This window comes from Hibiscus syriacus, unplaced genomic scaffold, assembly GCF_006381635.1.
Source record: "Hibiscus syriacus cultivar Baekdansim isolate YM2019G1 unplaced genomic scaffold, ASM638163v2 tig00110159_pilon, whole genome shotgun sequence".
Taxonomy (NCBI): Eukaryota; Viridiplantae; Streptophyta; class Magnoliopsida; order Malvales; family Malvaceae; genus Hibiscus; species Hibiscus syriacus.
This window is the reverse complement of record NW_024062607.1, coordinates 146,086-169,764: the sequence shown is the minus strand read 5'-3', so window position 1 is coordinate 169,764 and position 23,679 is coordinate 146,086. Positions and strand designations below refer to the sequence as shown.

The following is a 23,679-nucleotide window of genomic DNA, read 5'->3' as shown; positions in this document are numbered from 1 at the left end:
TATTGTTTCTTCTATTTCTGTTTTTACAAATTGCTTGTGGAGTTTGCAGAGTTAGCATGGCATGTGGAGGAGCTAAAGTGAAGATTGGGATGATTGAAGTCGGTCTTGCTCCATTTTTTTTTCTGCGTTTAGTCTGCTGGCCTGGGTGGGGTAAAAAGGGTTATGGTGTTTATTTTATTTTATTTCTAATGTGTGTAGTCTGGTGTGAGTGGTGTCCTTGCGTTCTGGAGGTAGTAGTTGGCGGTAGTGGAGGATGTTTGTGGTTTATTGATTTAGTTTCCGTTGTATTGCTTGAGTGAGTAATTCTGATCCGTAGTGTATAGTTACCTCAAGAGTAGACGACATTTACCATGTGATTCAAAGAATCCAATCGTTTCCTGTTACTTTTTTTTTTTAAATTTAATCTTCACATATACACAATGATAAGTGTTAAGTTTCCATATGTTTCATCATTGAGGGTGACAGGTAATAGGCAGAAAAATATTAGTAAGAAAAATAATTCATCGACTTATCAAACCTACCTGTCCTAGTTTTCACCTAACAAGCTCGTGTATCATGCCATCATTAAATATGTGAACCAATCTCATGGTTTTTTATTACATCATAACAAATACAAAGTCATACACCACGATTTTCCTATGGTTTTTTTGTTCTTTAAAATATTAGGTTAAATCCTTGTATCATCACCAAGATCTCTTTATAGTTGATTGTCTTGATTTGGCTATTAGGAGGATAAAAAAACATTTTAAGATGTTGAGGATGAAATTGGAATAATTCAAAAAGATTAAGGACTGGAGTAGAATTAGAGTAGAAAAGTGGAAATCGTGGTCAATATAACTTATGGCTCATTAAAAATGTTAGTTTAATTTCTCAAATGTTAATACCAAATATATAGTATTAAATACATTAACATAAAATATATTAAACGTCTTACTACTATTTAAACAGTAAAATGGGTTGACTGACAAAATTGGAGTAAATTTAAATCCGAATTTAATGTTTTAAAATATAATCTTAAAAAAAATTAAGTAGTTAATCTTTCTTTAGAGGTGATTGCCTTGATTTGCCAATTAGCTAAGGATGAAAATAAAATCATTTTAGGATGCTGAGGATTCAAAAGGAACAATTCAAATGTTAAGGACTGAAGTAAAATTAAGACAAAAAATGGAAATCATGGTCCTGGATGAACTTTACGCTGGAAAACATTTCTCTGTGCACCTTATGTGGTACGCATATTCTTTGAAAGCTGTCAGATCAATGGAAGCTCCATAATTCCATTAGAAAGAAATTGGAATTTGCTTTTTGAAATTCTCAACTGCTAACATAAAATCCAACAACTTCAACATGTCTACTCTTAAAAGAGAAACATTTAAATTTATCGTCTTTATTTAATAATTTGAAGTATAAAGTACAATAATGGTCCATTCATTATAATATATTGTTTTATTAAGTTCTTCGATATTAAAAATTATAAAATAATCCTTATAATATTAAAAATTATAAAATTATCACCTGATTATTCATTATGTTTCAAACTAGTCATGTTCTATTAAAAATTTGTCTACAATCTAAGTTGTACGTTAAACTGCTGATGAGATATGATAAAATATGCTCTTATATTCTCATACGACAATCATATCTCAGTTAGTATGTTAACATCTAACTCAAATGACCGTTATTTTTTTAATGAAAAAGTCGAGTTTGGAACATAATGGTAGTCAAATGATCATCTTGTAACTTTTAATAGTTGAGAGACTAAAAAAAAGTAACTATATATAGTCAAAGGATCATTCTGTAACTTTTAATAATAAATGAACTCAAAAAATATCTCTTATAGCCGGGTACCATTTGTATGTTTTCGCTAATTTAAATTATAAAAATCAAATAAGTATAATTAAACAAAGAGTACTGTTCTTTCTTTAAAAAATTAAATTCAAATAGTTATATTTACAAAATATATATTACCAATAATTAAAATCCTTTTAAACAATTATTACATCAGATCTTCATTTTTTTTTCTTTTATAATTTCACCACCGAATGAAACAATTAATAAATGTAATCAATTGCAAAAATAGATACAAAGTAAATGTCTTTATGCATCAAATTAACACTTATATATATACAACTCTGTCTCACTCGTTGGTTATAAATAAAAATACAACTCTGTCTCACTCGTTGGTTATAAATAAAAATACAACTCTGTCTTACTCGTGATACAAAGTTGATATTTACAGATGAGGGAGAGAATCATTCATAAGCTTACAAAACGCAAAAAATGGGTAATATTTTGTTTGTGTTCTGAGGAAAACATAAGGGCCAGAGAAAAACATAGACAGATGGTATGATGGTGAAGACGTGGCATTTTTGAAAAACACATAAATAGTAAGTTGCAGTTACCGTAAATGTCTAGAACAAGAACCCGCAATTACCGCGATTAGACCAAAAAACTAACGCCAGACACCACCCCAACTTAACTGTTTAACCCCATGACCGATGACCCAAAAGAAACCAAATTTATCTTTTTTTCACTCTCTCACACAAAGAAACCAAATTCTCATCACCATCCTCTCACACCTTTCCCCTTTTGTCGTTTTGTGACAAACATTTAACCCACAAAGTTTCCGCCTTTATAAAGATCTGTTTTTTCATTTAAAAATACATTTTTTCATAGACTTGGCTTGCTTGACGAGCATCCAAAATCTTCTTCTTCTTCTGGTGGTGGTGGTTTTTGGAGTCACGTAGTAATGGGAAAATTGAAAGAAAGCGTTCAAGCTTTTGTGAATAATAGGTGGCTGGTTTTCGTTGCTGCAATGTGGATACAATCTTGTGCTGGTGTTGGGTATGTATTTGGTAGCATATCACCCGTTATAAAGAGTTCATTGAATTATAATCAAAGGCAGCTTTCGAGGCTGGGTGTGGCTAAAGATCTTGGAGATAGTGTTGGGTTCTTAGCTGGGAGCTTATCTGAGATATTGCCTTTATGGGGGGCTTTGCTTGTTGGCGCTTTGCAGAATCTTATTGGTTATGGTTGGGTTTGGTTGATTGTTACTGGGAGAGCTCCAGTTTTGCCTTTGTGGGCTGTAAGTATCGATATTGTTGATTTCTTTCTTCACTTGGTTCTATCTTTTTGTTTCCCTGCTATTTTCCTGGACATGGTTTGATCCTCTGTTTATTTTTAACTTATGAAGTTTGGTCTTTCAATTCCTATGAAACTGTAGCCATCTTTGCTGCATGTTGAGTCATTACTTGTTCATTTTAAGGCTTTTGTATTTGATTACTTATTTCATTTCTGATTCATACAAGTTATTAGAGTAGAAAATGTATGTATGTCAATGCAAGAAGCATAAATTACTTATTATTGTTCTGGAAAATCAGAAGTCAAATATGTATGTGGATTTGAGGAGGTAAATTAAGGTGACTGATTTGTTCATCTTCTGCTAAAAATGATTTCAAACGATGGCTTTCAACTATGTCCAAAAAGTATTGTATCTACAGAAAGTTTTCGTAATATTAGGGTCTCATTATGGCTAGACGGTTAATTCATCTCAGTATGCAGATGTGCATCTTAATATTTGTCGGAAACAATGGCGAAACCTACTTTAATACAGCTTCCCTGGTTTCTTGTGTGCAAAACTTCCCGAAAAGCCGGGGTCCTGTGGTAGGAATTCTCAAGGGCTTTGCTGGGTTGAGTGGTGCAATTTTGACTCAGATATACACAATGATTAACTTCCCTGATCAAGCGGCCTTAATATTTATGGTTGCGGTGGGGCCAGCGATGGTCGTTATTGCTCTAATGTTCATAATCAGACCTGTTGGAGGTCATAGACAAATGAGGCCATCTGATAGTTTAAGTTTTACATTTATATATAGTGTGTGCCTCCTGTTGGCAGCATACTTGATGGGGGTGATGCTTTTGGAAGATCTTGTCGATGTGAGCCACACTATAGTAATAGTTTTTACGGTTTTTCTTGTTCGTCCTTCTTCTCGTTCCCATAGTTATTCCGATTAAATTGAGTTTCTTTGATGAGCCTAGAGATCTGGTTGAAGAAGCTCTTTTACCAAAGCCTGAGCAACAAGAAGCAGGGAAGTCCGAGCAGAATGAAGTAATATTCAGTGAGGTTGAAGATGAGAAGCCAAAGGATGTAGACTTGCTTCCAGCATCGGAAAGGCATAAACGAATTGCTCAGTTGCAAGCAAAACTGTTCCAAGCTGCTGCTGAAGGAGCAGTGAGGGTGAAAAGAAGGAGAGGTCCTCATCGAGGGGAGGACTTTACCTTGATGGAGGCTTTGATCAAAGCGGACTTGTGGCTTATCTTTTTCTCTCTGCTGTTAGGTTCGGGATCGGGATTGACAGTGATAGATAATCTTGGTCAGATGAGTCAGTCTCTCGGGTATGATAATACTCATATTTTTGTATCCATGATCAGCATTTGGAACTTTCTCGGTCGTGTTGGTGGGGGTTATTTCTCGGAGATTATTGTGAGGTACGGTTGGATATCATTTTCACCTGTATGCCAATACCATTAGTCTTTAATAATGCTTCTGCTTCTTTTATCTTACTTTGTTATGGTATCACTGTATAGGGATTATGCTAATCCGAGGCTGATATCTATGGCTGTGGCCCAGCTTGTGATGGCTGTTGGCCATGTCTTCTTTGCTATGGGATGGCCCGGAGCAATGTACATCGGTACCCTGTTGATAGGGCTTGGCTATGGTGCCCACTGGGCAATAGTGCCAGCAGCTGCCTCTGAGTTATTCGGCTTGAAAAAGTTTGGCGCTCTGTACAATTTCCTCACGCTGGCCAATCCTGCAGGTTCACTGGTCTTCTCTGGTGTAATTGCTAGCAGTATTTATGACCGTGAAGCGGAGAAGCAAGCTCAACATCGTATCCCGACTCAGATTTCAGATTCAATTTTGTCAGGGATGCTTGCCGTGGATGAACCACTTAAGTGTGAAGGTTCTGTATGCTTCTTTCTGACTTCCATGATTATGTCAGGATTCTGCGTAGTTGCAGCTCTTTTAAGCTTGATACTAGTGTATCGTACCAAGTCTGTTTACGCCAACCTTTATGGAAAATCTCGCACTTGACTCCAAGGATGAGATCTAGGATGGCTCTTTTTATGAATATTTCATCCGTTTTACAGTGATGTTTTGGCACCAAAACGGAGACTGCATGAGTGTTCCTTGAATTGGTCATATTGATGTTGTCATGTAGATGTGCAGAGCATGTTTGAAAACCAAAACACATTTAGATTCTAGTCTTGGCTTTTATAATCTACTTCAGTGATTACTTCTTATTATAAATTAATAAAAGAAAACAACCGTCCCCAGTTCCCTTATGGCCTCGACAAGTTGGAATATAGCGCGTCACTGAATTCATTTTATTAATATGTTTTACAAAATAAATGGCATCTTTAAATGCATTGACAAGCATCACAGAAAAGAAGAAGAAAAGATTAATTACAAGAAAATCTTTTTTTTTTTTTTAAATATTTATTTAATGATGATCTTCAAGCACCTATGTCAAACCAGAAAATATAAATACAAAACAAAGGAAGAACTTGGGGCTTACGTTTTAGTCCTCCATTTCATGAGTCAAATGCTGTGCAAACAAGTCTTATTTCTCCTTCATTGCCAGTTTTGACTCTCACCCTTCCCAGGTTCCTCATTGCAGTGATAAAAGCTGCATTGAAGTTTCTCGGGTTGGTAGCGAAATCACTCACAGTTGGTTCAGAATCGGGATCGGTTTCAAGCACTTCATCCGAAGTGAACAACCCTTTCCCGGCAATTAGATTCTGATAATAAACATTGTCGAACGTTCGAGGGGTTTCGGGATCCATGTTGATCGCGATGCTAGGGTCGACGTTTCAAGGACAACCTTGCATCAATTGTTGTGCATAGCCGGATCCAAAGTAGGATCAATCGGAGAGGAATATATACGATTCTCGAACCGGTCGCAGTGCGAGAAGCCTAGGGTATGAGCCCCTGAGAGGGCAATCATGTCGAGTTGGGTAAGGCCGTTTCGAGCGAACATGGTGTTGAGCTGGACGAGGTTGAAATCAGGCTCTGGTAGATTTCCTGCTACTCTTGATGCTTGTGATATAAGGCCATCTGGACGTCCTAGTTCCACTTCCCATGAAGGCCCTCCGGCCTAATATTATTATTCTTCAAACAACAGAAGCAATGCTTTCAATATTCGAATCGCAATAGCATTCGTGATTTGAGGTAAAATATCTTACCAGGACAACAACATCCCGGGCAGCCAGGGCCAAGATGTCGGCACAAGACACAACACCAGGGCATTGTGTTTCAACTGCCTGTTTGGCCTTGATTACAGTGTCGAATCCATCGCCTGCAAGGGAGAGATTGTCTTGAGCATCCTTTTCGGCATCTCCGTTTGGCGATGAAATCAGCACTGATGCATCACAACCCTACAAAATTAATTGATTAATAGCCATTTTTAACTTCACTTCAACTAAAAGAGGATCCATCCTCTTGAGTTCTCCTTGCTGTATCAGTTGTGACTCAAGTTTTTTTTTGGATTAAACTAAGGTAATTACAAAGTAATATCTGTTCTAAATATCCTTAACCATTTGACAATGAACGCTCAATCACCTATTGCAGTTGCTGATATTCAAACCCATGACCTCTAAGAACAATAACGAGTTTTTTAACCACTAAGATAAGTTGGTTCATGCCAATTATGACTCAAATTTAAAAATTCAATTCAATTAGTTCGACATAAATCTAACGGAATCTGACGTGCAATGGAAAAACTAAGCATGCATGATGGACGACGCGACACGACACGAGAGTAATTTGATAAGAAAAATAAAACTATTGCTTGAAACATGTGATGAAGTCAAGAGCAAAAGCTGGATATTATTGAGGATACAAACCTCAACGAAGCAGCCATGAAAAAACAAGCGGAGAGTTGCAGGGACCGTAACGAAGGTTTGACTGAACTTCGTTGACACTTGTTGACTCACTATGGATTCCAGATTCGGGCAAGAATTGACATAGAAATCTTCGGACGGCTGCCCTTCACCTCTCTGCACAATCATTAAAACCATCGATATCGTCAACCATCTCCTTAGTACCTCCATTTTGTTTCTACCTTTTACTTCTGAGTTCTGATAACTCGTATATATATAAACAAGAATACTTGTAATAAGAAAATGTTAGCTTAGGCATGCATGATTTTTGATGGCTAATACTTGGTCTAACCATCTTACTTCCACAAATACAATACCTATATATATATATATACCTATATATATATATATATATATGCTTTCATTTAGTTCTTTTCTGGTTAGAATATCTAAACAATTTGCAAGTTGCCCCTTCTTTTTTTCATCTTCAAAATCAGTCATTATATATAATTATTACTATTAAATTGTAATGGCTTGGTCGTACTTCACCTTATCTATACTCTTCCTTTGGTTTAAATAAAATGTCAATTGAGTTAGTAAAATAATGATATATTTTTTTAAAATAAAATTTTAATTGAGACTAGATTTTAAGTTGATACCTAACAATTTTTTCCCTAGGCTCTTATTTGAAAAAAAAATATATAATTTTGGGCACTAAGAAAAAAATATTTTTTAATAGAAGCAAGTAATTTTATTCAAAATAGGAAATATCTCTTATTACAATAAATATTTACAATCGCAATCGTAAATTAAACACGTAATTAGGAAAATTTCTATAATCATTGAAACAAAACTAGTAACTTAATATCACATAAGTATCATACAAGAAAGATTAAATCTAACCAAGAAACTCAAACAAAGATATATACAAACAAATCTGATGCATCGACAAACGAACTACAAAAGAAATCAAGTTATTGAAATACCATCACAAACCGAAAATCAGACTCTAGCGGCGTGAAAAGCTATCCATGAACGTAAATCGAGTATCCAAACCCAATATGAGAATCCAAAGCAGGAAGATCACAAGATATTATATAAGTGTCATCTTAATTAGTCGTGGCGATGTCAGATCAATCCTTAAAAAAATAAAAAAAAACGGTCAGAGAACCAAAAACATGCCAAAAAAACATAAGAAAACGTAACATAAAAGTAGATACAAACATGCAATACAGACAGACTTATTCAAAATCAAAAAGAAAAATAAAATAAAGATGCGATATAGAAAAGAGAAAGAAAATAAAAAATATTGACGGTCGGCAATCAACATTAAAGTTGGTGATATACAATATTTACATCAAACACATATATCTTGTACGTCTAAATAGATAAAATCTTTAAACATATGAAAAACTGTGGAAATATTTATAGAGTTTAAGATTAAAATTAAATATGTATTTATTGCCTTGATTTTTAGAACTAGGGCTTTTTTTTAATTTAGGTTTTTCAATTCATATTATATATAATAATTATTTGTTAAAGAAAAAATATTGATATACAATATATTTACATCAAACACATATATCTTGTACGTCTAAAATAGATAAAATCTTTAAACATATGAAAACTGTGGAAATATTTATAGAGTTTAAGATTAAAATTAAATATATGTATTTATTGCCAAAGGAAAATAAAAGATTGTTGACAATTGCTCTGAAGTTTCTGTTCACCTATATCATATTGAAGAAAAGAATGTTGACATAATTAGCTTGGTCGAATTAGTGTGGCTCAGCTCACCCTTTGATTCCCCCCCACCCCAACTATACGAGGGATGAGACATTTTGAAAAGAACCTTTAATTTCTTATAAGTCACTACATATGTATGAAAGCGACTTAGCAACAAATCAATGTATAAGCTTTCACGTGTGGGATAATATAAATTGTAATTACCACTTCGTCAATGTTTGTTTGAGTCATGTACACCATAAATCAATGACTTGTTCATCATCTTGATATGTTAATTAGAAAAATAAATAAAATATTACACTTTTGTCAAAATCTAAAATATGTTAAAGTATATTTGTCAAAATCATATTGATATTTACGCAAATTTTTCGTCTTTATTCTCTTATATTTCTTTGGGTCATGAGTAGGATGGGCATGGGACTCGAACCAGACGGGTTCTGACCCGATCAGGTCAGAGTTTTTTTTAAAAAATTCGGGTTCAGGTCGGGTCGGGTTTTTTCAAGTGTGATGTTCGGGTCGGGTTGGGTTCAAGTTTAGGGTGAAAAATACCCGACCCGACACGAAAAATATATAATTTTACCTTATATATTTAGGAATAATTACAATAATACCCCTTTATATATAATTTTTTTCAATTAAGTCACTGTTTTTATTGGAAAAAATATTTTTATTATTATTTCGGGTCGGATTTCTAAGTTATATGTAGGGCCGGGTTCGATTTGGATGAAATTTTGTTTTGGTCGGGTCGACCAAAAACCCGACCCATGCCCATCCCTAGTCATGAGTTCTAGACCCATTTGGAGTACTCTCGTTCCTTCCTCTATAATCCCCTTTCCCATCCTCTCTAATTAAGATTAGGGTTAGATTTAGAATTTGTAAAAAAAAATATTACAAATATTAAGAAGAATCGTAAACTGGGATTACCTTTTCAAACATATATGTATCTAATACGATTGAAACGTAAAACTATTCTACATCAAGAACTACACTACGTAAAATAATTGCAAATAGAATGTGTCTGTAAGTAATGAAAATAATACATATTATCTATTCATGTGTAGAATTTCAAGACTAATCTCATCCGGAAAGGACAAGTTGTTTTGGGAGCAATTAGAAGTATAAATATATAGTTGACTCTAAGACCGTTTCTTCTTTTGACAACCTTCATTCTTAAGAAATTGAATCGTAGAACTCATTCTTACCATTTTTTCTGTAGCTTATTTAATTACATATGGTAACTCGGTGGGGAATTTTTAATATCACAAAGAATAGACTGGGTTAGAAGTCCATTGCTATGATATAAACATTAATTTTGTAGCAATTTGCACTAAAAAAAACCCTTTCGTTTTGTTACCTCTTCTGATCAGTGAATTTAAGTAAACTTACGGTTCGTTTGTTTCATTGAAAACATTTTCCAGAAAATGTTTTTCGTAAAATGAATTACATCTTCCGGAAAACATTTCTAGAAAATGTTTTATGATGTTTGGAAGATGTTGTGTAAAGAATTTTTCACTGTTGATAATTTTTTTAGAAATTATTTATTGTAAATATAAAATATAATAAATAATATTATTTATTATAAAAACTTAATATTGTTATTTTAAAAAATATTAGAATAATTTATTTAATACTATTTATGCCAATATTATTTCTATAATTTTATAAATAAAATATTAAACTATAGTATTCTATTAAAAAAAAATATGATAAATTATATTGAATGTCTATAAAAATAAAAATATTATATTATATTTTAAATTATTAATAAATATATTTTAAGGATTTTTATAATATTATTAGACTATTTATAATATTAAATACATAAATAAAAGTATTCACCTTAATATTCAATAAATTATTTAATAAATAAATAAATAATAATTTTTTATAAATATTATATATAAAAATAATATAATTAAAGTATCATATATTATTATAATAATTGAGTATATTATGTAATAATATTATTATATTATATTATTAAATATAATAAAATATATTTAAATATGTTAATAATTAATATTTTTATTAAAATATACTAAAATATCATATTAATATTAAATCTATAAAATAATATCATTTTGAGTATTTATGGTTTGAAGTGAAAAATTTGAAAAATGACTTACGGAAAATTAAACCGTAAGTAATTTTCCAGAAAATACAAAGGAAATTCTGTTGACTAGGAAAATATTTTACACTGACCAATCTGTTTTCCTCCGACCAAACACTAAAAAGTGAAGAAAACGTTTTCCAAAAAATATTTTACGTGAAACAAACAGACCTTTAGTTTGTGCTTGCTTGATGCATATTCCATGCCTAGTACAAATGTTGGACCTATAAAGAATTTTGGATGGTAAAAATTAGAATAACACTCTTTTTCTAATACTGGATTGCTTATAAATTCAGAATAGTAATTATATTTGAGTATATCAGATCATAACAAATATGATATATATTTATTAAACTTGTTGTTTTCGGATGGTGAAAAAGAAAAAGGATATATATATGGTTTTGGTATTATGATGATGGAAATTTGAATCGGTAAGAGAAAAGACATTGAATTGAGATTTTAGATGGGCTACCGTCCAAGTTATTGGGATCCATGAGTGGGCTCATTGGAAGCCTTTCATTCTTTCGGCTCAATTGTAAGTTCCCAAATTCCAGAAAATTCAAACTTGAAATCATTCCCAAGAAAAATCAAATCATTCACAAATTAATCAAAATTGTAAGTAGCCATGGCGATGGTTGTAGACTACAAACACGACTCATCGTTTCCATACTGGACTTCGATTCGTCGTCGTTTTGAGCCCGACTCTCCCTTCTTCTCTTCTGGTAACCTCGAAAGAGAACTTCTTGCCAAACAGGTCCTACTCTTCCCTGCTCTACTTTTATCCACGGGCTTTTCTTATTAAAAGATCTAATGAAATAATTTTACTTTAATAAGTTATAAATTTAAGTGGGTTTAAGTTATTTCTTTTCAATTTTTTCTTCTGTTAATGATTATAAAAAGGTTCAATTTTAAAGACAAAGACTCAAAAATGATTTTTTTTTTTAAATTCAGGTGGCATTGGATTTAACTGAAGATGAAAGGAACCAACTTGAGAAGATGATAGATAATGCTGCCAGGTTTCATATTTTGTTCCACTATTTAGCTCTAGAAATTAGAATCACTAGTTGTTAATGGTCATTAAAGGGCTGTTATTTGATTGTTTACAGTTTATTCGTACATTTTAATCATGCATTTCCAGGATCTCTAATAGGGTTTATATGTTCTGAAATTGTGACTTCCTTTTCAAATTCTATTGTGCCGTGTAATTTTTTGGGTCATAAAATAGCTGTTGTTGCCTGTTGAATGTAGTGAACGTGGAAATGAAGTTTCTGTCATCTGAAAAAGATGATAAGGCTTCTGAAAGTTTAATGCTGTTTTTGTAATTAATATTGTCATTTGTTTCTAATGTGCGAGCAGGGGTGTATTTTGCCCAATCGCGGGTTGCCGCGCATGCCTGACTTCTTTGGAGGACTTTGAAGATCATTACAATGCATTGCATACTGCTTCATGTTCTGTATGCTCTAGAGTTTACCCGACATCTCGCTTGCTAAGTATTCATGTCTCTGAAGCACACGATTCCTTCTTTCAGGCGAAAGTCGCTCGTGGCTATGCTATGGTATCTTTCTCTCATTAACTTTGTATATTGGTGTTTTGAGATTGTTCATTGAGTTTGGCCCTTTCCTTTTGTTCTGTTGAATGCATTTTATCACAATTGTGTAAGTGGAACGAGTTTATGGTGGCAGTTAGGCTCCAAAAATACTATTCAACTAGCGTCATGCATTTCAATTTATCACATTTAGTTGCCTGCAATGAGGTCTCTCCTCCCCCCTGTCGAGGCACGTCCAATGACGGGGAAAGATATTGATAAGGCCATGAGGGGGATTTTCTAACTTAGAAATGTGAAGTGTGAAGGGAGTGCTAATTTGTCCCCCAAACCATGAGTTTACACACACACATTCTTTATCTTTCTGATTTGGTAGAAATGGTTATTAGTTTGTTGTTAACTTTGTAATATTCTTCTACTTTAATATCGGTCTCGGTATAATTTAGTTTAATACAGAAACCGGTCTTTGTGTGTAACAGTATGAATGCCTTGTGGAAGGCTGCGGTTTGAAGTTCAAAAGTTACAAGGGTCGGCAACAACATCTGGTGGACAAGCATAAGTTCCCGACATCATTCGACTTCTTTAAGAAGGCACATCCATCCAAGAAAAAGAGGTTGAAGAACCAACAGAAACGCAGAGTGCATAAGAAGGATGAAGAAGCTTCCAGCAAGATGGAAGTAGAAAATGAAACGATTGATGGCCTTGTTTCTGCTGTCTCCAAATTAAGCACTTCAGACTCCTCTCCTTCGAACATTAGCTTCGGTCGTCGTAACGCACGCGGCCTTACATTTGTTCCTCGATCCATCCAGCCACGCGGGAAAAGAAGTGATTCCACAACTACAGGGGCAAAGAGACGGATAGCATTTTCTTGCAGCCGGTAATGAAAGCAATTTACAGTCGAGTTTCGAGTTCAAGTAGGACAGAAAGATGTTGAATGCAATTGATTTTTTTTTCTTTCAAAACCATGTTGCGCCAATGTTGGAAGGGATGGGATCCTTAACATTAAAAATTCGTTAAAACAATTTTAAAACTAATTTTACCCATCCCAAAATATTAAAAAACCATGTTGCGCCAATGTTGGAAGGGATGGGATCCTTAAGTTTGGGTCAAATTTAAAATTACTTTTATCCAATTTGAAAATTTAATGGGTGGTCATTTGAATTTGACCCAATATATCATATTGCAAATCATAATCACAATATCATAATTATGGAAGTACAGTCACACAATGGGCAACAACCAATATTAAAGTTACTGGAAACTCCTATGAGGTTATTACAGATTTGAGATTACTTAATTTAGAGTATTTATGCTCAAGTATAATTTAATCATCATCTTATTATCATACTGTCAAAATATTAATACATTTAACAAATCGATATATAATTCATTATTACATATATTTTACGGTTTATTCCTAATTCCAAATTTACTAAGCTTAAGAGTAGAGATGCACAGAAGCCGGATTTCAATCCGATCCGGATCGGATAAAAACCGATCCGGTTTTTTCTCCCAACCCAAAAACCGGATTTTAAAAAAACCGGTTCGGATCGGTTTTTAAATATCCGATCCGGTTTAAAAAAAACCGGTTTTTCCAAAATCCGGTTTCGGCTATTTTTTACCCAAAATCGGATATTCGGATTTTTTGTGCACCTCTACTTAAGAGTATTCCGAACTCCTTTCTGAGTCCTAACACCTCATATTAATCTCACATAATTAATATTGTAATTTATGATCCTCACATTAGGGATAAAAAAAAAAAATGAACATAAAAATCATCAAATGGATTTACAATCGTTTTATCCCCTTAAAACCAAATTAATAAATCATAGGATTATTTTGGTAATTTTTTTATATAAGAGTATTTTAGTAATTTTCACACTTAAAGTTATTTTAAGCATTGATACCTGGAAGGATATCGTAATCATTTTTATACTTGAAGAAAATTTAATAATTTTGATAGACAAAGGTCGTTTGACCATTTTGTCCATAAGGGCAACTTAATAATTTTTCCCATAAGAAAATTTTAGTAATTTTTCACATTAAACAATAAACAGATCATTGTCCTTTTAAGTTTTATAGATAAATTTATCCGTTTAAGTCTAAATAGTCAAAAGGCTATCAAATCCGAATCTAAATAAAAAATATGAACTATGCTGGTAATTAAGCATGAAATGTGTATATGAACTAATGTGGTGGTCGTATACTTTTATTCATTGCCCTTTTATTTTTACATTATTTGTATGATTATATTATTGTTTATTTGATTCTTTCATTGAGTTTTTCAAAGCTCACTCTAGTTATTTACTTCATTTGTAAGTATTTGATAAAATTTAATTTGATCCAAATTGTATTCATAGAATCACAAGTCATCTATTAACTAATCCATGTAAATTTCTTTTGTATCAAAACTCCTAAAATAATAATATATCTAACTAGAGTTATTAAATATATTTTGGTGTGTATATAGTGTTTTGATAGAACCAGCTAATGCTCTATGTATACATATTACTTTGATAATGTATATATGTATTCATAATGAGTATAATATGCAGGGGTAGTTAAGGTTCGTGTTTAGTGTGTATTTATGATAGATATGTGTATTTATAATGAGTATAATATGTAGGAGTAACTTAGGTGCACGCTTAGTATGTATTTAAGGTAGGTATGTGTATTTACAATCACTACAGCAAAATTGTTCTACAGCAGCGTTGTTAGCGGTGTTTTAGGAGTAAACGCCACTAATTTTAAACATATGGCGGCGTTTACATAGAAAACGCCACAAATGGTAACTTTAGCAGCGTTTTTATAAAAACGCCGCAATAGGTTCATCTATAGTGGCATTTTTTCAACAAACGCCGCAAAAGAGTAGTACTTTAGTGGCGTTTTTATACAAACGCCGCTAAAGAATCGTAATTTAGTCGCATTTTTATACAAACGCCGCTAGAATTGTACTTAGTGGCGTTTTTATACAAACCCGTTATACACATGTACTATAGTGGCGTTTGTGTTTACAAACGCCGCTAAAGACTCATAGTTTAGTGGCGTTTTTATACAAACGCCGCTAAAGACTCGTACTTTATTGACATTTTTATACAAACGCCGCTAAAGACTCGTACTTTAGTGGCATTTTTATTCAAATGCCGCTATACGCTTGTACTACAGTGGCGTTTGTGTTTACAAACGCCGCAAGTTTACAAATTTTAAGTGTCGCGCCCTTTAACCTTTTTTCATTTTTTTCCCTTTCAAGCATTTTTCAATCCCGCCGTGTTGCTGGAATCCTTGTGTGTTGGAATTTATTCTCGAATGGAATTTAAGGTCTGTTTTCTCTTGGTTTAATTTTCTGGGGTGTGGGGTTCTTGAATTCTGGTCTTTTGCTGGTTTAGCTTTCTTTTGGGTTGGAATTTAGTAGTTCTTTTTAATCCAAGTATGTACTCTTTCTGATGTTCAAAGTTCTGTTTTTTTTTTCAAATTGGTTCTCATTTCTCTATCTGCCATGTTTATGGTTGATGTTTGATTCTGTTTGGTAGGAGTTGTTTCAGACACTTCGTTGCTTACTGGGTTGTTCGTACTTGTAGAAATCTTGTTGGAAATGACAGAATTATAGGGGAAAAAGACAATATTTTCATGAAGATTTCAATGAGCTTTTTAAATATATAATAGTTCTTTCAGTAAAAAGAGAAACTGATATTTTCAATGTTAGAGTTCCTTCAGCTCTGCAAACGTGTTGCTAAATATGTCCAACTTGACCTGAAATTGAAGCTTTTAATTACAGTAAAAATCATTTTTTGTAGACTGGATTTGAGTTTTTAGTTGTCATTGTTGATATTTTAAGCTAGATGATGTTTGAATATCTAATTAATGTAATATTGTCTCCTGCTGCTTCAAAGATGCGTTGAATAGGTCAATTTGAGAAAATAGATTTTTGAGAGTGGATTGGATTATTTTATTTATTGTTTCCTTATTTTAGGTTAGTGTTCTGAACAAGGTAAATGTTAAACTTTGCTTTGTTAAACTTTAAACTTTCCGCACGAACCAATCAACCTTAATGATAAAAAAATTATGTTATTCATTGAGGTTATGAGTTCGAGCACCAGAAATGGTAGGGTGTAAATATTCAATCAAATAATTAAGAGTTATCTTTGAACATATACTTTATTGTAATTACCGTATATTAATAATGAAAAAAAACTTAAAACGTCCGAGATTGTGATTCCTTGTTTTGTTATCCGTATTCACGATACGTTCTGTATAAAATATTAGAGAAGAGGAACTTCTGTTACAACCTCTGCTGCCATTATAGCTGCTGAACTTGTTTCACAATTTTGAGATCATATGAGATAGATGGAAAGAATCTGGTTAGGGGTGAAGGATAATGGCAATCTTGATTTGTCTCTCATCTGTTTGCAACCAGCATTACCATATAGAGAGTCCAATGTTATCGGTATTAAAATCACGATGAAAATGCAGAATTTTGGAGTCAGACTAGACTTTTCATTTTAGTTCGAAACAATCCCGCCAGGCTTGAATCCTTGTGTTGGACTGATCGTATGAGTAGATGTATTGCATCTTCTGCACCGACTACTTCGGTAACCCAGAAACTTGCAAGACATAGAGACATACTACATGAGTTTACTCAGGTTTAATCCGCTGACTCTGTTTACTACACTTGTTACTTAGGATTATGCTTACCATAACTAATTTTGGCTAAATTTGTTATCTTTTGCCTATGATTGGAAAGTTAAGAAATCACTTATCTTTTACTAGGTGATGGTGCCGTGAACTGTGAAATTGAGATGCTTTCTTACATTTTAGCCGAGTAAATAAAATTTTCGTTGAAAATTTTATGATGTCTACAGAATTGGAGTTTATTGAAGTAATGATTACTTTGAAATCCAAGGTCTACAAATTTAACATTAAAGCAATTGATATTTCAATATCTTTAATTCTGTACAAGTAGTGCATTTGCAAGCTCAGTTCCTGAAATTCTATTCAAAATTAGATTTATCACAGGTAAAGTGCCTACAATTTAGGTTCAAGTTTGGACGCATAATTGTCAAGTGATCCATCTAACTAAAGGGTCTTAATTCATGTAGAACTAATTAATATGGAATTGTTCCTTAAGATCATTTTATAAGTGTATTCATGTTGAACTCTCTCTTGCTTACTCATCATTCAATTGTGACTGGAGTTGTACATCATAATTCTCTGAGTTTGGAGTTTTATAAAGTTTTGAAACCATGAAGCTGTTTTCTTCTGCAGGGACAAGCTCTGGCATGCTTAATATTTTTTTGGTTGGTTTTGATAGTCCTTACTAGGGTATTTGTACCTTCATTTGGACTAGAATATAAATCTCCCATTCTATTTATAAATTTTTTATTTCAAATTACCAATTTAAGAGTTTATGGTCCTTGATTGTTACTAGCCTTCCAATTACTTCAATTGGAGAAGAAATTCAGTATAAGCAATGAGTAGCTTTTGGTGTAAATACTTAAAAGAGATTTTTTTTGTTTATATCAAAACAACTTCATGGTGAAGTGTTATAGTAAGATGATATATTCAAGCTTTAAACTCGTGGCCAATAACATACTAGTAACAATACAGGTAAGTCCTTGAATATATTATTCTTTTTATTTTTTTTCTTTTTGTTTATATTATACCGTACTGGTCAAGCTTTCATTGGCAATGAAAGAGAAAATAACCAAACTCTCGAAAGTTTTATGGTCCATGTTTTCTTTGAAAGCTTCACTCTAATAATTTGATACTTTTCTAGGAGCTGCGAAGCTCAAACTCAGATATAATATATTTTCTTTGTTATCTCTTTGTTTTCTGTATATGTACAGTCCTTATGGGTTTGAATTAATTGTATAATTCTTCGTTTTAAGGAATTCAGAAGAATCAAGCAATGAGGGAACATGCTTGTTAGCACAGTGTTCGGGGATCATTTTTTGAGTAAGTAGTTCACTTTTTGAGTTCTTTTATCGTCTAAAATTCTTATAGTACAAAGTTATAACTGGAAATATATGTCCTTGATTCATTGTTTTTTTACTGATCATGAATAGGATCAAAAGGCACATGAAGCAATCTTGAAATGATTGAACCTACTAGGGTTTTCCCTATGAACTTTGAGGGACTTAGACATGCATGCTTTCTTGATCCAAAATTATAAGATTTCATTGCTTATCCCTCTTTTTTATTTCCTTAACTTTTCTAAGAATACAAACTTGCTCAGATTCTTGGGGTAAGAATTCTAACTTCTAAAAGTAAGATGGCAACCAATACATTATTAAATTTTTTCTTTATGATGACATTTTTTACATTCTTATGTAGAATATATTTTAGTTTTCATGGTTCCTGACTTCCTGTTTTTGTTGTTTGTTGCAACATCTTTTTTCAGTTCTCAATCACTCACATGTATGTTATGAATGCAAGTTCTGCTGGTTGTTTCCTTCTCTTCTTAGTCTCATCTAAATTATTGTAATTGTAGTAATATTGAAGAACAAACTTCAACAAAAAGCGGTTTCTTCAATAGACTGGCACAGCGTTTCCCATTTGTTTTTAATCTATTGAGGAGAGATCATTCACTGTCAAATGATACTTTTAAATAAGATGTCAAGCCGATGAATATGACAATTCCAATGAAGTGGGAAACAAAGTAGCTTTAGAAGGCATATCTGGAGGTTATGATGATGACGCTAGTGAAATTGAGGATGTATCGAAAAATAAATCCATGTATATCTACACTTTGAGGTTCAGTTGTAACTCATTTGTATTTTAATGTCTTGTAAGGTTCTCTCTCCATAAAAAAAATTTAATTTATTTTGTTGTTAAGTATTTTTCTTTATGTTTTTTGTCTTAATTAAAATGTATGGTTGTTGTTAATTAGATAAAGCTAGATATAAATTTAGGTGATGTATAGCAGAAATGAAATATGCAAAATCAATTAATATTAGCTAAAGAAAGGTAATTAGCGGCGTTTGTATCAAAAACGCCGCTATAGGTCTGACTTTTTGCGGCGTTTGTGTCCAAAAACGCCGCTATAGGTCTGACCTTTTACGGCGTTTGTTCTAATTATAGGTCTTCTCTTTTGCGGCGTTTGTGTTCAAAAACGCCTTTATAGGTCTGACCTTTTGCAGCGTTTGTGTCCAAAAACGCCGCTATAGGTTTGACCTTTTGCGGCGTTTGTTCTAAAAACGACAGTATAGGTCTTCTCTTTTGCGGCATTTGTATCCAAAAATGCCGCTATAGATCTGACCTTTTGCGGTGTTTTTTCTAGAAACGCCGCTATATATCATAACTTTTTGCGGCGTTTATTCCAAAAATGCCGCTATAGATATCGACCTTTTGCGGTGTTTGTTCAAAAAACGTCGTAATAGATATTGACCTATTGCGGCATTTTTTGTTCTCAAACGCCGCTAACTTTAGCGGCGCTGGTATTGCCTGCGCTTCTTGCGGCGTTTTTCCTATCGTCGCAAATACTTTTAGCGGCGCTTAAAAACGCCGCTATAAGACTAAAAAACGTCGCTAAAACTCTATTTTGTTGTAGTGAATGAATATAAAAATAGTTAAGTTGCTCGTTTAGTGTGTGTATATATATATATATAATATGTAGGAGGAGCTAAGGTGCACGTTTAGTGTGTACTTATGATAGGTATGTGTATTTATAATGAGTATAATATGTAGGAGTAGCTAAGGTGCGCATTAGTGTGTATTTATGGTAGGTATGTCAATTATAATGAGTATAATATGTAGGAGTAGCTAAGGTGCGCGTTTAGAGTGTATCTATGGTAGGTATCGTATTTATAATGTGTATAATACATAGGACTAGCTAAGGTGCCGTTTAGTGTGTATTTATGGTAGGTATGCATATTTATAATGAGTATATATGTAGGAGTAGTTAAAGTGCACGTTTAGTGTGTATTTATGGTAGGTATGCATATTTATAATGAGTATAATATGTAGAAGTAGTTAAGGTGCGTGTTTAGTGTGTATTTATGGTAGGTATGCATATTTATAATGTGTATAATATGTAGGAGTAGTTACAGTGCGCGTTTAGAGTGTTTTTATGATAGGTATGCATATTTATAATGTGTATAATATGTAGGAGTAGCTAAGGTATACATTTAGTGTGTATTTATGGTAGATATGCATATTTATAATGATTATAATATGTAGGAGTAGCTAAGGTGTATTTTGGTAGATATGTGTATTTATAATGAGTATAATATTTAGGAGTAGTTAAGGTGCGCATTAGTGTGTATTTATGGTAGGTATGTTAATTATAATGAGTATAATATGTAGGAGTAGTTAAGGTGCACGTTTAGAGTGTATCTATGGTAGGTATCCGTATTTATAATGTGTATAATACGTAGGACTAGCTAAGGTGCACGTTTAGTGTGTATCCTTGGTACTCGAACCCGAGACTTCTAAGAATAACAATTATTCTTTTAACTACCGAGATAATTTGGTTCATGCGAAAGTTACATGTGTTTTTGGTTTGTGTTTTAAATAATTTATATGTTTAACGATAATATATAATGCTTGTATGCATGTGAGATAAAGATAAAAGTGTTTAGAACAAGCTTTTCATAATTTAGGGTATATTTGTTTTTATGTAATTGATTTTTTCGAAAATAAAATATAATATTAAAAAATAACTAAAAATACATTTATATTTATAAATTTGTGTATTAAACTAATTAATGATTTCAAATGAAGTACTAGTATTAACGAGAGTACCCAAATAAGAATAATGATGAACAATGAAGAACAAATAGTTTGGAAGAATAATAAATATTAAATTGATAGAATTTTTAAATATGAAGGAATAAATATTATATTTTTATTTAATAATAATAAATTATTAATAAAATTTATAGTATTTACTTAATTTCATAAAAATAATATTATTGAATATTGAATATTTAAAATATATTCCTTAAACTATAATATAATAAAATATTTTTTATTTTAATATTATATTTTTAATATTTTAATAATATTATTATTTTAATAAGTAATTAGTATAATTAATAGCATATTATTATTATTTTCATAAATAGTTAAATTAATTTATAATAATTTAATTAATAAAATATAATAATCTTAATATTTTATAAAATTATAGATATTATATTTTTAATAATATTATTAATAAAAATAATATGAAAAAAATATTTCTAATATTTTAAAAAATAATATTAATATTTTTTTAATAAATAATATAATTTATTGTATTTGATGTTTATAATAAAAAATATTTAAAAAATTTACCAAACAATGAAAAATGAATTACACAACATCATCCAAAACATCATGAAATGAATTTATAATTTGATTAAATATGAGTTTTTGATCAATTAATATAATATTTTCGACCTAATTTATGATTCAATCATATTAGGAAACATCCTCTGTCCACGTAAATCATGCTAATGTATTCATCCACGTAAATTATGCTCCAGAAATATTCATATTAATAAGTTCACATTCTCTGAAAACTCTACCATTCCTTCATTTTTTTGAATTAATCACTGATATCCGATCTATTGACCGACTAATTTAGATCGGGTACTGCAGAGGCAATGGCGACCCTCCCAACCCAGTTTGCTCCATTCACAAACGTCAGGATTCGAACCCCTAACTTTGCTTAAGGGACCTAGTGTCTCATCCCACTAGACCAACTGATTGTTAGTATTCTTTGCATTACTTAATTGGCCTGGACTTGGAGTTTCCTCAACGGAAATAATAAAATATATGAATTATTATTAAATTAAATAAAAAGATTTTTTATTATAAAAGTTATAAAATAATTATTAAATTTAATAAATTATTATAAAACTTAATAAATTATTATAAAACCATAACTTCACCTTATAAAACAATGATGAATTTTAATAAAATTTAAAACAATTTTACAATAATTTGTTACGTTTTTATAATAATTTAATAAAATTTAATATGGTTTTATAATTACTTTTAAAATTAATAATTATTTTAAAACTTCTGAAATTTTAATTAGCATTTAAATCCATATGGAGCGGCCCCATATTTTTTGTTTTGTTGGGAGATAAACCACTCCACGTTATGTACTATGTTCTTTGGATTTTTATTTTTAAAATGTTTAATATATATTCAAAATACATTTTTTTAAATTAAGTATAAATCACATCCTTATCCAATGGGGAAATTCGATTGGGATAATTCACGAAAAACCTAACAAATGGCACTCAGTGTATATTTGAACGAATTTCAAGTGAGGAAAAAAAGATATTTCTTTTGTTTCCAAATCAGGACGTTATTATATTTTGTTTTTAAAATTTAAACAGCCAAGTCTAGTGTTATCTGGGAGAATTACAACATCATCTTTCCCGGGAAACTCTAATCTTTGGTTGAATCAAATGGCTTCCAACAGTGATCCTAAAAGCCAAGCCTTCTCCTCCAGAACACCTCATTTCTTCAGAGTGCTTCTCACCGATGCTACTCAGCATGGCAAAATGGCGAGTCATCTTTTCATTTTCTATTTTCTAAACCCATTGTGAATACTTTCTATTTAATCTCGTTTTCTTCCTTTTTCATGCAGAAAATTCCTGCAAAATTTGTGAGGAAATATGGAAGTGGGATCTCAACCCCAGTATTTCTTAAGGTCCCGAGTGGAACTCTCTGGGAAGTAGAATTAACCAAGTCTGGTTCTGAGCTTTATCTGCTAAAAGGGTGGAGCAACTTTGTACAACATTACTCGTTAGATTTATAAGACTTTGTGGTTTTCAGATACGAAGGGCATCCCCTTTTCAATGTTATCATATTCGATAAAGGTGCTTCAGAGATTGAATACATTCATGCTGAAAATCACACTTTGAATGAACAATGTCGAAGGACTGCAGTGAAACAACAAGAAGAAAGATGATGATGATATCTCTATTGAAATCCTGGATGGGACTCCCACTCTCCCAAGGGAGAAAAGAAGGGGACCATTGCCATCACCATGTCCGAGGATGAGTAAGAAGTCGAGAATCGGATGGAGCACTAATAGAACTAAGAGCAATGCAATGTCCGGTAACCATACGTTAATGTTTCCAACAGAAATGGATGTTCAAATTGTCTATTTAGTGGTATAGACCTTTTGGTTCAAAAGTAAGAACTTGAGTTTCATTTTTGTTTGTTTCTTAATTCGGTTGATTTCAGGCAGACGATCGGCTTTGGCTCGGAAAGCAATGGAGGGATGATTGCTAGTCCAGAACATGGAGGTGGAAGTACGTGGGGGCAATGAGAAGCAAACAGAAGGATAAAAAGCTTGTCAAATTGCTAGTTCTTTCAAGTCCCAAAATTCCTTTTTTATTAGATACATGCAACCATCATTTCTCACTGATAAATACAGAATGGTAAATCTGTTCAATTCAATATG

The 23,679-nt window shown here is 32.2% G+C and overlaps 2 protein-coding genes and 2 pseudogenes across 2 annotated transcripts; 3 read left to right on the top strand and 1 right to left on the bottom strand.

The window, feature by feature from the left end:
* The first annotated feature begins 2,746 nt into the window (after positions 1-2,746).
* LOC120216211 lies at positions 2,747-5,257 on the top strand (annotated as a pseudogene).
* Positions 5,258-5,472: 215 nt separating this feature from the next.
* Positions 5,473-7,160, bottom strand: LOC120216194 (annotated as a pseudogene).
* A 4,167-nt stretch (positions 7,161-11,327) lies between these two features.
* Positions 11,328-13,297, top strand: LOC120216209 (zinc finger protein 511-like). Its single transcript, XM_039213697.1, has 4 exons — positions 11,328-11,486; positions 11,684-11,748; positions 12,089-12,287; positions 12,755-13,297. Exons 1-4 carry the CDS (start codon positions 11,358-11,360, stop codon positions 13,154-13,156), a joined length of 795 nt encoding a protein of 264 aa, XP_039069628.1. The 5' UTR covers positions 11,328-11,357; the 3' UTR covers positions 13,157-13,297.
* Positions 13,298-22,675: 9,378 nt separating this feature from the next.
* On the top strand, positions 22,676-23,181 carry LOC120216157 (B3 domain-containing transcription factor VRN1-like). The gene is made up of 3 exons (XM_039213661.1): positions 22,676-22,774; positions 22,858-22,988; positions 23,046-23,181. Exons 1-3 carry the CDS (start codon positions 22,676-22,678, stop codon positions 23,179-23,181), a joined length of 366 nt encoding a protein of 121 aa, XP_039069592.1.
* Positions 23,182-23,679: the final 498 nt, after the last annotated feature.

Bases quoted from the DNA above. Each gene is read 5' to 3' on its own strand.
- LOC120216209 (XM_039213697.1), top strand. From the start codon at position 11,358: ATGGCGATGGTTGTAGACTACAAACACGACTCATCGTTTCCATACTGG. The intron at 11,487-11,683 runs GTCCTACTCTTC...TTTTAAATTCAG, and splicing joins GAGAACTTCTTGCCAAACAG to GTGGCATTGGATTTAACTGA. The intron at 11,749-12,088 runs GTTTCATATTTT...ATGTGCGAGCAG, and splicing joins ATGATAGATAATGCTGCCAG to GGGTGTATTTTGCCCAATCG.
- LOC120216157 (XM_039213661.1), top strand. From the start codon at position 22,676: ATGGCTTCCAACAGTGATCCTAAAAGCCAAGCCTTCTCCTCCAGAACA. The intron at 22,775-22,857 runs GCGAGTCATCTT...TTTTTCATGCAG, and splicing joins CTACTCAGCATGGCAAAATG to AAAATTCCTGCAAAATTTGT. The intron at 22,989-23,045 runs GTGGAGCAACTT...TGTGGTTTTCAG, and splicing joins GAGCTTTATCTGCTAAAAGG to ATACGAAGGGCATCCCCTTT.